At 61.2% G+C, this 12,726-nt stretch overlaps 2 protein-coding genes across 2 annotated transcripts; one reads left to right on the forward strand and one right to left on the reverse strand.

Moving 5' to 3' along the window:
• The first annotated feature begins 4 nt into the window (after nt 1-4).
• Nucleotides 5-7,323, forward strand: VPS51 (VPS51 subunit of GARP complex). Its single transcript, XM_055814477.1, has 10 exons — nt 5-247; nt 985-1,114; nt 1,209-1,355; nt 1,662-1,884; nt 2,620-3,361; nt 3,604-3,822; nt 4,620-4,841; nt 5,242-5,363; nt 5,839-5,926; nt 6,553-7,323. The coding sequence occupies exons 1-10, from the start codon at nt 44-46 to the stop codon at nt 6,811-6,813; spliced, it is 2,358 nt and encodes a 785-aa protein (XP_055670452.1). The 5' UTR covers nt 5-43; the 3' UTR covers nt 6,814-7,323.
• A 120-nt stretch (nt 7,324-7,443) lies between these two features.
• CIMAP1A (ciliary microtubule associated protein 1A) lies at nt 7,444-11,878 on the reverse strand. The gene is made up of 7 exons (XM_055814201.1): nt 11,873-11,878; nt 10,423-10,711; nt 9,893-10,093; nt 9,459-9,676; nt 9,389-9,405; nt 8,860-9,337; nt 7,444-8,250 (listed from the first exon to the last, which is right to left on the reverse strand). Exons 1-7 carry the CDS (start codon nt 11,876-11,878, stop codon nt 8,164-8,166), a joined length of 1,296 nt encoding a protein of 431 aa, XP_055670176.1. The 3' UTR covers nt 7,444-8,163.
• Nucleotides 11,879-12,726: the final 848 nt, after the last annotated feature.

The raw sequence follows: 12,726 nt of genomic DNA on the forward strand, positions 1-12,726 counted from the left end.
GGGCGGGGCCGGAAGTGGCGGCCGCTCCGGACGGCCCGGCGCGATGGCGGAGGTGGAGGCGGTGGAGAGCCGGGCTGGGGGTAGCCCCGAAGCCGGCACCGGTACCGGCAGCGGCACCGGGTGGCGACGTCCCCATGGGCCGCTCCAGCGGTACTACGGCCCGCCCGCGGCGGAGGCGGCAGAGCCGGACCCGGACCCCGCCGACATCAACGGGCCCCACTTCGACCCGGAAGTTTTCCTCACTAAGGTGGCCTTTGACTCCGCAGCGACCTCCCTCCCTCGGCCCTGGGAGCCCCCCGGGCCGAGGTGGAGACTCCCCCCCGCCCCGCACTGGCAGGGCGCCCCGGCAGCCCTGGGTCGGTCAGGGGCCCCCGGCAGCGCCCTGCAGCGCCCAGGCCCCCCTCGGCGGCGCCGGCAGCTCCTCCCAGCGCCCCCCCGGCGGGCCCGGGCAGGGGGGCGCCCCTCAGGGCCCCCGAAGGACCCTGCGACCCCCCCGGCACCACCCGAGCCCCCCAGGGAGGGGCTGTGCGGGGACTCTGTAGATCTTCCTGCGTGGGGGTGGCCTTGGGGCCCTCTGGAGCAGCGATGGGGGCCCGGGGCAGGTGGCAGTCCCTGGGGGACGGGTGGGGGGCAGTGGAGGGTGCCAGGAGGGCCCCGGCGGGCAGGAGGAGGCTCCTGGGGGACGTTTCCACATGCCAGGGGGGTGCGAGGTGGCATTTAGGGGCCGGGGGGGCAGGTGGGGCTCCCCACTGGCAGTTAGGGCTGTGAGGGGGGCAGCAGGTGGTGGTGGGAGGACTATGGGGGGGCAGCTGGGGGTTCGAGGGGCAGGTGAGGATCCCAGAGGGGCTGTGGAGGGTAGTTAGGGCCCCAGAGGGCAGGCAAGGAGCCCAGAGGGGCAATTGGAGGCTACCAGGGGTAAAGTGGGTAACCGAGGTGGGGAGCAGTGGGGTTGGGGGCCGTTGTGCAGCTGTTGTCCCCCTCCAGGTGCGCAGTGAATGCCCCCTGGGGCAGTTGCTGGCCCGTGAGGCTGCGCTGGGGCGAGAAATCCGTGCCCTCGACAGTGACATGCAGACGCTGCTCTACGAGAACTACAACAAGTTCATCTCCGCCACTGGTGAGCACCCAGCAGGTGGACCTGGGCGCCTAGGTGGGAGCAGGGGGGTCCTGGGCAGCCACAGGACCCCAGATGCCTGGTTCCTTCTCCCCAGACACCATCCGAAAGATGAAGGTCGACTTCCGGCGCATGGAGGCAGAGATGGACGATTTGGCTGCCAACATGGAGGCCATCAGCACCTCCAGTGCCCGTGTCAGTGCCGCACTGCAGGACCGGCACCGCCGTGGTGCCCAGCTTGCTGGTATGGGAAGGGGGAGGGTCCCGGGGGACAGATCGGGGGGGGGGTTGGGGGGCGGATTGTGGGAGGAAGGCTGAGGGGCCTATGCAGGGAAACCCCGAGGGTGGCAGATCGGGGGGCTTGGGGGGGTAGATCCAGGGATCGGGGGCAGATAATGGAGTGGGAGGGCTGAGGAGCAGATCTGGGGGGAGTGGACCCCAGGGGGGCAGATCCAGCTCCTGGCCCTGCCCTGCAATCTGGCCCCACCCCTTTCCTTGCCCCCTCCCCCTCCCCCCCCCCCCAACTCTGCTGCTGGATCCCTGGCTGCAGGTGTGCAGGCCCTGCTGCGGAAGCTGCAGTCCCTGGTGGAGGTGCCGGGGCGGCTGCGGCGCTGGGCAGCGCCGGGGGCAGAGCCTGCACGAGCCTTGCGCTGCCACGCCCGCGCCCGTGCCGTGCTCCGTCACTACCGCCACCTGCCCTCCTTCCGTGCCATCGAGGATGAGAGCCACGCCATCATGGCCGACCTGGCGCAGCGCCTCCGCGCACGCCTCCGGTGTGTTCGCTCTGCCGCCTGCTGCTGGCAGCTCTGGGAAATGGAGGTTTGGGGGGTGTTCACTCTGGAGCCTACTGACAGCTCTGGGAAGCAGCCTTGGGGGGAAGGAGGCGGTTCACTCTGGAGACAGCCATTCCAGTGAAGAGCCTTCGTGTAGGTGGTGATGGTGGTTGTGGTACCATCTCCAAAACCTGCTGGTAACAGCTGCAGGAGACAGCTTTTCAAGGGATCGGGGGTGTTAAATCTGGAGCCTAATGATAACAGCCCCAAAAAAACTTCTTAGGGAGGAGGGAATTTCCCCTGGAGCATACTGGTAGCAACCCCAGGAACAATCCTTTGTGCAGAATATTCATAGAGTGAAGGGAATAATTCTGACCACTGCTGAGAGCTTTTAAAACGTTACATTATGCAGAGTTTTTTTCTCCCATCTTTATGGTAAAGGGATAATTCTGGAACCTGCTGAGGAGTTTTAGTGCTTTTTCATTATTAATGTAAACTCTGGAACCTACTGATGATCTTTAGTCAGTTTTTTATTACAATACTCGCTGTTAACTTCAGAACATGTTGATGCTCTTCAGTATTTTTCATCCCCCTTTGTGTTTTGAATAATTACTTTTTACTCTGAAGCCTACTGATGACTTTTACTGCTTGTTCCCTGGTTTCTTGAGGTGCCGCTGTTAATCCCAGAACCTTACCTTACACTAAGTAACCCCCTTGTTTCCCCCACTCCCCCAGGGAGGACACCTTGGACCCCAAGGAGCTCACCGAGTGCGTGGAGATGCTGTTGCAGCTGGAAGAGCCACCTGAGGAGCTGTGTGAGGAGTTCCTGAGCCATGCTGGTGCCCGCCTCGAGGCTGAGCTGGCAGCTCTGGAGGCTGAGCTTCCCCCAGCCGACCCCTCCGGCACCGCCACCACGCCACCCCCCGCCTCTGACATCCTTGACTTCGTCGACCGCGGCAGCTCGGCTTTTGTGGGCAACCTGTGCCTCCTCGCGGCCTCGTACCGCAGCCTCTTCGAGGGGCGCCCAGGGGCTTGGGATGGCCGCCTGGAAACCTTCGCCGCCACCCTCACCACCCGTTACTTCGAGCTGCTGGAGCGACGCCTGGCGCTGGAGCGGGGCCTGGGCGACACCTCACTGCTGGTGCGAGCGCTTGACCGCTTCCACCGTCGCCTCCGCGCCCTCCTTGAGCTGCTGCCCGAGGCTGGGGCCGAGGCAGGTGCTGCGCTGGTGGCCCGGGCGGCACGTGAGCGGGTCGATCGCTACCTGCGGGCGCTGCAGACCTTCTTCCTGGGGTGCCTGGGTGACGTGCGCCAGGCGCTGGCTGCCCCCCGGCCCCCGGGCAAGGAGGGCCCCGGCCTGCCCGACCTCCTGGCCACGCTCGCGGCCTCCATCCTTGGCCAGCTCAAGGCCGTCCTGGCCTACGTGCAGCTCTTCACTGCCAAGGATGTCGCCTTCGCCAGCCTGCCCTACTTCAAGGTGGGTTGTGAGGCAGTGTGGGGGTGTCTGGAGCAATCTGGGGGCGGCACACGGAAGTCTGCAGGTGGCACAGGGCAGGTCGGGGCTTGCACAGGGCAGGCTGGGGGGGCACGCGAATTGGAGGTTACATGAGGCAGTTTGTGGCTCACTGTGGCGGTTTGGAGCTTGTACAAGGTAGTTTGTGGGTTTTCGGGGGCCCAGGGTGCTATTTTTGGGGTGTAACTCCCCGTTCTTGGTTGCAGGGGGAGTTCTGTGTGGAGGCAGTGCACGAAGGGCTGGTGGTGGCCTTTGTGCGCTGGCTCTGCCGCACCACCCGTGGCTTCGCTGATGGCCCAGCTGAGCGAGGGGCCCCTGCAGCCCCCCCGGCCCTGCTGCTGCTCCTTGCCCGCCTCTGTCTTGACTATGAGGCCACCACCATCAGCTACATCCTCACCCTAACTGATGAGCAGTTTCCTCCCCAGGTGAGCCCCCAGAACTGCCCCAGTTAGCCCAAAATGGCCCTAAGAGGACCCTGCATGTCCCCAAGATGTCACAGAATGGCTCTGCATCCCTTAGTGTCCCAGCGTCCATTGACGACGCAGTGGTGGTACATGGTGTGTGTGGAGGCATGGGGATCTTCCTTCTGTCTGTGCTCCCCAAAACATCCCTGAGTGGATCCAGAATGCTCTGATGGTCCCAAAAATGGCCCTAAGGGTGTCCCGATTGGCCCTGTGGTACCTTAGATGGCTGCAGGTTCCTCAGTAGCCCTGTATCCACCCAGAATGTGGTGGGGGGGACGATGGCGCTTGTGGAGGTATGAAGCCCTTCCTTCTGTCTTTGTCTGCCCTGAAATGTCCCTGAGGGACCCCAAAATGTCCCAAGTTCCTCCCTGTGACCTGCCATCACCCTGTGTCCATCCAGGACACGACCCTGGGGATGGCATTGCAAGTGGGGGTTCAAGGGTCCTTACCTGTGATAGTGTGTCCCAAACATCCCCGAGGGTACCTCCACATGTCCCCAAGGGGCTTCTGCTTGTCCCCAAGTCCCCCCAGATGCCCCAAGGATACATGACAGCAATGCTGCTGCAGGTGGGGTAGCCTGAATAGCATGCCATGAGTCCCCTGATGTCCCTGTGCCCCCAAGACATCAGGTGGTGGAGGCACAGGGGGCACCCCCACATGTCCCTTGTCACCACTGGCCCCGTGGCCTGGGGATACAGCGCTGAGTGCAGAGGTGTGGGGGGTGTTCCTACATGTCTCCATGTCCCTTGCTCCCCCAGGACACAGGCCCAGCAGTGACACCAGGACCAGTACTGTGTGCAGAGGCGCGGGGGGCAGCACAGCGGCTGCTCGATCACTACGTGCAGGTCCAGGGCGCTGCGGTGGCACAGATGCTCAGGAAGAGTGTGGAGACACGAGACTGGCTGGGCACTGTCGAGCCCCGCAATGTTCGTGCCGTCATGAAGCGTGTGGTTGAGGACATCACTGCCATCGATGTCCAGGTTGGGACAACACCAGAAGCCCAGAGGGGCTGGAGTCTCCCGGGGGGTGGGGGTTCCAGGTATCCCAGAGAGGGTCCCTGGAGAGGCCCTGAGGCTCTCCTAAGGTCCTTGAGGGGTCAGGAAGTCCCCAGAGGGTCTCTGCAGGGGTCTCTGAAGTCCCCTGGCAGTTCCCAGATGTCCCAGAGAGTTCCTGGGAGAGTTGGGAATCCCAGCAGGTCCTGAAGTGTCAAGAGGGGATGCCCGAGGTCCCTATATGGTTCTTGAGGATCTTTGCGGGTCCTAGGCAGCTTTGGGAGGGTCACAGAGGATTTGAGGGATCCTGGGTGGCTTGGGGTGGGGTCCCAGAGGGTATTTTGGGGTGATTGTGGGATACCAGCCCTGAGAGGGTGCGGTGCTGCAGGTGGGGCAGCTCTTCGAGGAAGGGGTGCGACGTGCGCAGAGCAGTGACTCAAGCCGGCGCGCCTTCTCCGTCTACAGCAGCTCACGGGCACCTGGGCGCTACGCCCCCAGCTACACCCCCAGGTCAGCCCTGTCACCCAGGCACCTCTTGGTCACACCCAGGGCCACCCTGTCACCCCTGTGCTCCCTGTGTCACCCCTGTGGTACCTGCTACATCTTCCCCATAAGATTCTTTGTGTTTGCAGACTGTCCCAGTGTTGTCTCACCACCTTGAAATCCCTTGGCCATCCTCGTCTCCTGAGAATGTCCCAGTATCCCCTGGTGATCCCCATGTGTCCCAGCCATCTGCATGTTCCCCCCTCACAGTCCCAGTATCCCCTGATGATCCCATGTGCCTGTGTCTCATGAGTGTCTTGTCTCTCTGTGTCCTGTCCCCACATCCACCGCCCGTCCTCACGTTCCCCTGCCTTTGCATCCCCAAACTATTCCAACATCCCCTGACCATCTAGGTGTCCCCATCCCCGTGTCTCCTGGCAGTCCCTGCCCCCACATCCCTTGGCTTTCTCGGATACTTGACTGTCCCTGTGTCCGTCTCCAGTGCCCCCATGGACACCCACCTGCTCAGCAACATCCAGAAGCTCTTCTCTGAACGCATTGACATCTTCAGCCCTGTCGAGTTCAACAAGGTGAGGCTGTGGGGTTTTCCTCATGTCCCTAGATGTCCCCAGGGCCCCTGGTCCCTGTGTCCCCAGGGTCCCTAAAGTGCCCACCTTCCCAGCTGTCAGCTGTCCCTGGTGTCTGCGTGACCCAGGTGCTGGAGCCCAGGGGGTCCCAAGGAGCTGATGATGAGGAGAAGGGTGTTCCCACTGTCCCCTGATGCTCCCCTGTCCTAGGTGCCGGGGTCAGGGTGTCCCTGCGGCTGGTGACCAGGGCAAGACTGCCTCTGTGTCAACTTGACCCGAGGCCTCCCTGTGCTCCCAACAGCCAGGCCAAGAGTATCCCCATCCCCCTGTGCCATGTGTCCCCTGTGTCCCACTGTCCCACGTGTCCAGGCTTGGGGGGTGGTCCTTGGGAGTGGCACCCAGGACAAGGGTGTACTCCATGTCCCCATGCTGATGGGACTTAAAGCCTCCCTGCACTTGAAGAATCCAGGCTGCAGGAGCCCCCTTTCCCCTGCACCATGTGTCCCCACATCCCACGTGTTGGGACTTGGGGGGATCCCTGGGGCTGGTGACCAGGGCAGGAATGCCCGAAGTCACACCTGCACGAGGATGTGGGGACATCACGTGTCCCTGCTGTCCCCGTGTCCCAGGTGTCGGTGCTGACAGGGATCATCAAGATCAGCCTGAAGACGCTGCTGGAGTGTGTGCGGCTGCGGACTTTGGGGCGCTTCGGGCTGCAGCAGGTGCAGGTGGATGGCCATTACCTGCAGCTCTACCTCTGGCGCTTCGCCGCTGACGAGCGGGTGGTGCAGGGGCTGCTGGATGAGGTGGCTGCCAGCGCCGCCCACCGCTGCCTCGACCCTGTCCCCATGGAGCACAGTGTCATCGAGCTCATCTGCGAGCGGGGGTAGGACGTGGGGACACAGGCTTGGGTTGATGTGCGGGACACGGCATCACATAGCCCGTGGCCCTGTGTCTCACTGCTATCTGTGTCACCATGGGGCACAGCAGCTGAGCAGGGACGTGTCCGGGAGGGCGACATGTCTTAGGTCCTCTTAGATTTCTGGGGACAGACCTGTATCCCCACACGTATATGGGGACACTCCATGTGTCCTTCCATACGCAGTACGATGCCTCATATCCCCCCGCATGGCAACATGTAGGGACACCCCCTGTCTCCAGACCGGCACAGGGTCACCCCATGTTGTCAGCATACTCCTCCCCCAGCCCTGGTAGCACCCCACATTGTCCCCTTGCCCCAGTGACCCCTTCAACATATACTGACACCCTCTGTTGTCCTTGTGGCCCCAGTGACACACCATGTCATCCCCCACCTTGGTATACCCCCTCGTGCCTGGGAACACCCTAGGCACAGCCTCTTTGTCACAGTTGGGGACAATAAATAAAACGTGTGAGCTGTGTGTTGTGACCCCTGCCTGTGCCTGGGATGGGGACAGGACAAGACCTAACGGGGACCAATGCCTGTGTCCCTGGAGTGGCAGTGGGGGTGTGTAGGGGCAAAGGGGGGGTCACCTAGATGTGTCGGTCCCTTGGCCACCCGTGTCCCTGTAGGGCAGTGGGTAGGGGGCAGACTTTCCTCTCCCCAAGCACAAGCACTGTGTGCTGCCAGTGCCTCGCACGAGCACCCAAGGAGCATCCAGGAGTAACCTGGGGCAGCTTGTGCCTTGTCCAGCCCTTGCATGAGCAGCCAGCGCCCTCCCAGCCACCTCTCACGAGCACCTCGCACGCATGCGGGGCCTTGCACAAGCAGGGGGCTGCCTCCCCGCGCACCCCAGCTGGCTGCGGGGCCTCGGCAGGGCCAGCGCTGCACAGCAGCTCCTGCCCACCACTGCTGGGCACTGTGAGGGGGTCCTGGGGTGCCCGGGAGTGAGGGGGGGGGGACAGGTGCAGCGTTGGGGCATGGGCAGTGCCCTGGGTGTGCGCTCAGGGAAGGGCACCTGTGTACAACAAGATGGGGGTGCTGAGAGGGGCTGTGTCCTTGGGGTGAGCCTGTGCCTGCGGGATGCTCAGCCAGGGCTGGGCTGCTCCCCCGGGGCAGCGTTCGGCTCCAGCCAGTGACATGGTGGTCAGAGCTCTGCCCTGCTCACGCTGCTGATCTTGGTGCTGTCCCCTCACCCTCACCTGCAACGTTTCAGTGGGAGCATGGGCACGAAACGGAGAGAGCCAGTTGTCCACACCCCCTCACCCCACTGCAGAAGGTGACGAGACAAGATCTACGGGGGTATGTTATTTTATTAGACTTACAGGGGAAGTATCAGAGGAGTGGTGTAGCGGGAATGTCGGAGTCCAAAAGTGGGGGCGGGAGCCTGGGGCTTGGTCAACGTCACCTGGAAGGGGAAAAGTGAGAAGGAAACAAAGCGTGACCGTGGGGCCTCGTTCTCCACGAGGCTTGTCCTCAGCAGAGGCCGCCCAGTGCGGCAAGTTGATGTACGTGTCTGTGGCATTGGCCGTGCCTCGTGTGTGCCTGGGCACTTCTAGCTGATGCCCCCCTGTCCCGGTGGCACGTTCCTTGGGAACCTCCTGTGTTACCAGGACATTCCTGAGGGGCTGCTGCTGCTGCTGCTCCTGCCTGGCACTTCTGCCCTTTCTGGGGAGGCACGTGAAGGCCAGAGAACTGGAGCTTGGGGTCGGGTAAAATACATCCCTCGAGTGTTTTTAGGAGGCCCCCGAGTGGGGAAATCTTGTGTTTGATGCAGAATGGAGTGGCATGCCGGCACCACCTGCCAGGGCAAGCTCCTGGCTGGAGCTGGGCTGAAACTCAGAATGAGCCAGACCACTCTGGGTGCCCCTGCACCCCCAGTATCCCAGTACACGGGAAAGGTCTGCTCTTGGCTCTGCTTGTCCCTTCAGTGGTGGCATGTCCCCCTGAAGAGCCTGCGGCGTTTGAGTGCACATCAGCATGGAATGGCTGAGCAGCACCACGATGGGTGCCTCACCTTCCCGGGGCAGTAGTCTGCCGGCCCCGGTTTCACTGTTTTGTCGCCTCCAAGCCTGGTTCTGCTCCCCATGGTGTACCTGGGGGCCCTGTTCTTGTAGGTGTCCAGGTCCACCTTGGGGAAGGCAGCAGGACCGGGTGTCTGTAAGAGAGGAGTGGAGCTTGCTGGGTGCCCAAGGTGGGTGTTGGTTCTTGCGCTGCCCACACGGACCGTGCTGGTGCAGCTGGAGCCCTTGCACCCCGAGGAGAGTGCACAGCTCACCTTGGGCATGCCTTCCAGGTAGCTGTAGTGTTTACTCTTCCCCTTCATCGAGTAGCACGGGCTGGCGGGAACGCAGGCTGTGTTGTGCCCCACCAGCCTGGGCAGCATGTAGGTGCCCACACCTGGAAGGGGAAAAGGGAGAGCGTCTGTGAGTCCTGCGGCGCAAGGAGCGGCGCCTGGGTAGCAGCGCGAGGGCAGGAAGGGTGTCCTGCCCCTCCTGCCAGCGCCTCCGTCTTCTGTCGCATGTGGCATGTTGGCAGCTCAGAGCCTGAGCTGCTGCTTCTCCTTGGGATGGGAGGAGCTGGTGCTCTGGGCCACCAGGGACCTTGTCAAGGGACTAGCTGTGTCCTGCCGGGCAGGCTCGTCCCTAGGCTCATTGCACAAGCTGCCGCCCAGCAGAGCCCACCCGGCGGGCACGCCGGTGCTGGTGTCTGCGCTCCCCACATTCCCTTACCTGGCACTGTGCTGGCCGCAGCGGCCTCGTGCCGGAAGGCCATGGGCTGTGCTGGCGGGCGCATGTACACGTGCTTGTTGGCCTTCTCGATGGAGTAGTCACCTGGGGCAGGGAGAGGCAGAGGACAGCAGTGAAGCTGGGCTCTCCTCAAGCCAGAGAGGCCAGGGCAGGAGGAGGTGCTCAGCCCCATTTGCTTTCTCTCTGGAATCTTGGGAACTGCTCAGGGGCACGAGCCGATGGGTTTGTACCCTGGTCGCACGGGGCAACGGCCAGGCGTGCTTGTCCTGCCCGAGCCAGTGCTGGAGAAGCGGTACTCACCTGGACCGGGGGCCACCTCGCTCTTTGTCTTAGGCAGCCCGGCCATGTGCTGTGCCGGGACGACGTACTTCCCGTGCCTGGTGATGGCCGGCGGGACGTAATAGCAAGGCCCCGGCGAGCAGCTGCTGGCCACCGGACGTTTGGCCATGGGGAACGTGTATGCAGGGGCTCTGACTTTGGTGGGGCTGTGAGCCAGGTACCCTGGGAAGGAAGCCTGTGAGAGGACACCTGCCTCCAGCGCACACCTCAAGGCAGTTCCTGAGTGCGGCAGCAGCAGCGGAGGGGAAGGAGGAAGGGAGGAGGCAGGAGCAGCCGGTTTGCTCGCACACGCCCAGGGTTATGGCTCTGCTGAGGCCCCGGTGGCGCTCAGCAGGGTCGGGCAGCTCTTTCCTGGGGCTTTCCCGGGAAGGGCCAGCCCGTGCCCTTGCTCCGGCAGAGGGCGGGGAGCCGTGGAGCGAAGGGGACCGGAGCTGCGCCTGCTTGTTCCCGGACGCGGCACACACGCCTCCCCACCTCGCCACGGGGTTTACCTGTTGTCCCGGGGATCGAGTACTTGGGTGCCGGCGTGGTGAACTGGGCTGAGATGAAGCTGCGTGGGCGATGGGGTCTCCAAGTGCCCACCCAGGCTCCGTCCGTGTCGGAGGCAGCCACAAAGCCTACGGGAACAGCAGGAGCTGCTGAGGGGCTTCCCCGGAGAGTGGCCAGTGCAAAACCTGCCCAGAAGGAGCAGCAGCGCTTCACCTTCCTCAGCCTGGACCATGGGACCGGCCACGGGCGAGCTCGTCGGTGGGTGGCAGAGCGCAGGAGGGTGGCAGCGATCTGGCAGGGGAGGTTGTGGTGTCACCTGCTAGGTGGCCTTGGGGAGCAGCCTCAGCTCATCATGGAAACGCACTGTGACATCACGCAGGCTCAGTGGTGTGGCTGGTCGGCGGGGGCCAGGGACGTATGCGATTAATAATACTATAGTTAGTTGTGGGTAATCTGAAGAATATGTGTGTCTCTCTCTCCCAGGATATCTGTTCAGTAAGCACGGGTGTGCTGCGTGAGAAGGGCCTCCACGGAGAAGGAAGCCCCGCACGCCCCGGGTGGAGCGGTGCCCCGTGCGCCGGCGCTGCGATGGAGGCACGCCTGCTCCTCGGCGCTGCGCTGGCGTTCCGGAGTTCCGTATGCCCCGCTTTGGTGACAGTTTTGGTGACCCAGATGGAACTTTGCTTCTGAACCTCGGTGGATCCATGGAATCGCAGGGCCTGCAGCCAGCACCCACGGATTCTCGGTGAGAGCTTCCAATCCCCGGACTAGAGGGATCAGAGCAAGACCCGTGGAAAGGTAAAAGGCATTCTTTTATTTCAAGGTGAAATAGTCTGCCCATCGGTCAAGGTGAAAACCTGGCAGGGTGGAGTTGTAAGGAACCCGAACTGGTAAGGTTTGGTAACTCCAGGGACACCCAGAACTGGCATTTTTTCTGAGAATGTGTGTGTGAATGAATTGTCTTGGGTATCTTGGAACAGAATTGAATATTGAGGTCTGGATTGTGTTTTGAGGCCAAAATTTTTGTAAGCATGTGTGTGTGAGTGAATCGTCTTGGATTTTTGTAATGTCTCAGCCAAAGCTGAGATCATTCCTGGGCATGGTCGGGTGGTGTGGACTGTGGATCCTCAGTATGGACTGTTGGTAAAACCCCTTTATGAAAGTGGCCTCCATCGCAGCGCCGGCGCACGGGGCACCGCTCCACCCGGGGCGTGCGGGGCTTCCTTCTCCGTGGAGGCCCTTCTCACGCAGCACACCCGTGCTTACTGAACAGATATCCTGGGAGAGAGAGACACACATATTCTTCAGATTACCCACAACTAACTATAGTATTATTAATCGTATACGTCCCTGGGCCCCGACCTCTGAAGGGGTCAAAAGAGACCCATTTACCCTGGCCCCCCAAATGCTGAGCAACCTTCAAGGACTTGAAAGCGGCTCTGATGTCGGCACCTGCATCGGGACTGTCTGGTTTGTCTAAGCCTTTTGAGTTATTTGTATATGAACGACTACATTTAATGCTGGATGTGCTGACCTAAAGATTGGGAACATAAAGGAGAGCTGGGGGATATTTTTCCAACAATCGGACAATGTGAATAAAGGATGGCCAGAGTGTTTGTGTGCTGTGGCTCTTAATTCAAGAAACAAGAAAATTAACAATGGGACAGAGAATTACCGTGTATGTTCCGTATATGGTGGTTTCTGGGTTAGAACAAAAGGGGGGACACTGGTTGTCTCCAAGCCACATGCTCAAATATCAAGTTATCTTGTTGGAGCAGGATGATGCAGAACTTGAACCACAACAGCAGTTAACCCAGCAATGCTTTTGAATTCAGAAGAGACACTGAATCCCTGTATCATGACTACAAATTGCTGAACATGTATATTCCAGTAAAGAGGATCTGAGGGATGAACCATTAACTGGTCCTGATTTGGAATTGTGTACCGACGGTAGTAGCTTTGTACAAGACGGGTGGCTGGATATGCAGTGGTTACAGCTGCACAGGGGGTAGAGGCTGAGGCTCTACGCATCAAGACATCACCAAATATGCATTTGGGATAGGCCATGTACATGGAGCTGTCTGGAAGGGAAGAGGACTGTTGTCAGCCCGAGCGTCACCTATTAAATACAAGGAAAAAATCCTTAATAATGCATTGCAAAGCACATCCATTCGGGCAAACTGCAGTGAATGTGGGGAATCAGTTGGCTGATAAAACTGCCAAAGAGGTGGCTGAACGAAGCATCCTTGCACTAGTGCTAGTAAAACAGGTACAGCTCCCAGTCCTGACACCCAATTATAGTGAGG

Source organism: Falco peregrinus, chromosome 9 (genome assembly GCF_023634155.1).
Source record: "Falco peregrinus isolate bFalPer1 chromosome 9, bFalPer1.pri, whole genome shotgun sequence".
Taxonomy (NCBI): Eukaryota; Metazoa; Chordata; class Aves; order Falconiformes; family Falconidae; genus Falco; species Falco peregrinus.

Bases quoted from the DNA above. Each gene is read 5' to 3' on its own strand.
- CIMAP1A (XM_055814201.1), bottom strand. The intron at 9,677-9,892 runs GTGAGTACCGCT...TCCCTGCCCCAG, and splicing joins CGAGGTGGCCCCCGGTCCAG to GTGACTACTCCATCGAGAAG. The intron at 8,251-8,859 runs GTGAGGCACCCA...TTCCCCTTCCAG, and splicing joins CAGACTACTGCCCCGGGAAG to GTGACGTTGACCAAGCCCCA.
- VPS51 (XM_055814477.1), top strand. From the start codon at position 44: ATGGCGGAGGTGGAGGCGGTGGAGAGCCGGGCTGGGGGTAGCCCCGAA. The intron at 1,356-1,661 runs GTATGGGAAGGG...CCCTGGCTGCAG, and splicing joins CCGTGGTGCCCAGCTTGCTG to GTGTGCAGGCCCTGCTGCGG. The intron at 1,885-2,619 runs GTGTGTTCGCTC...CCACTCCCCCAG, and splicing joins CGCCTCCGCGCACGCCTCCG to GGAGGACACCTTGGACCCCA.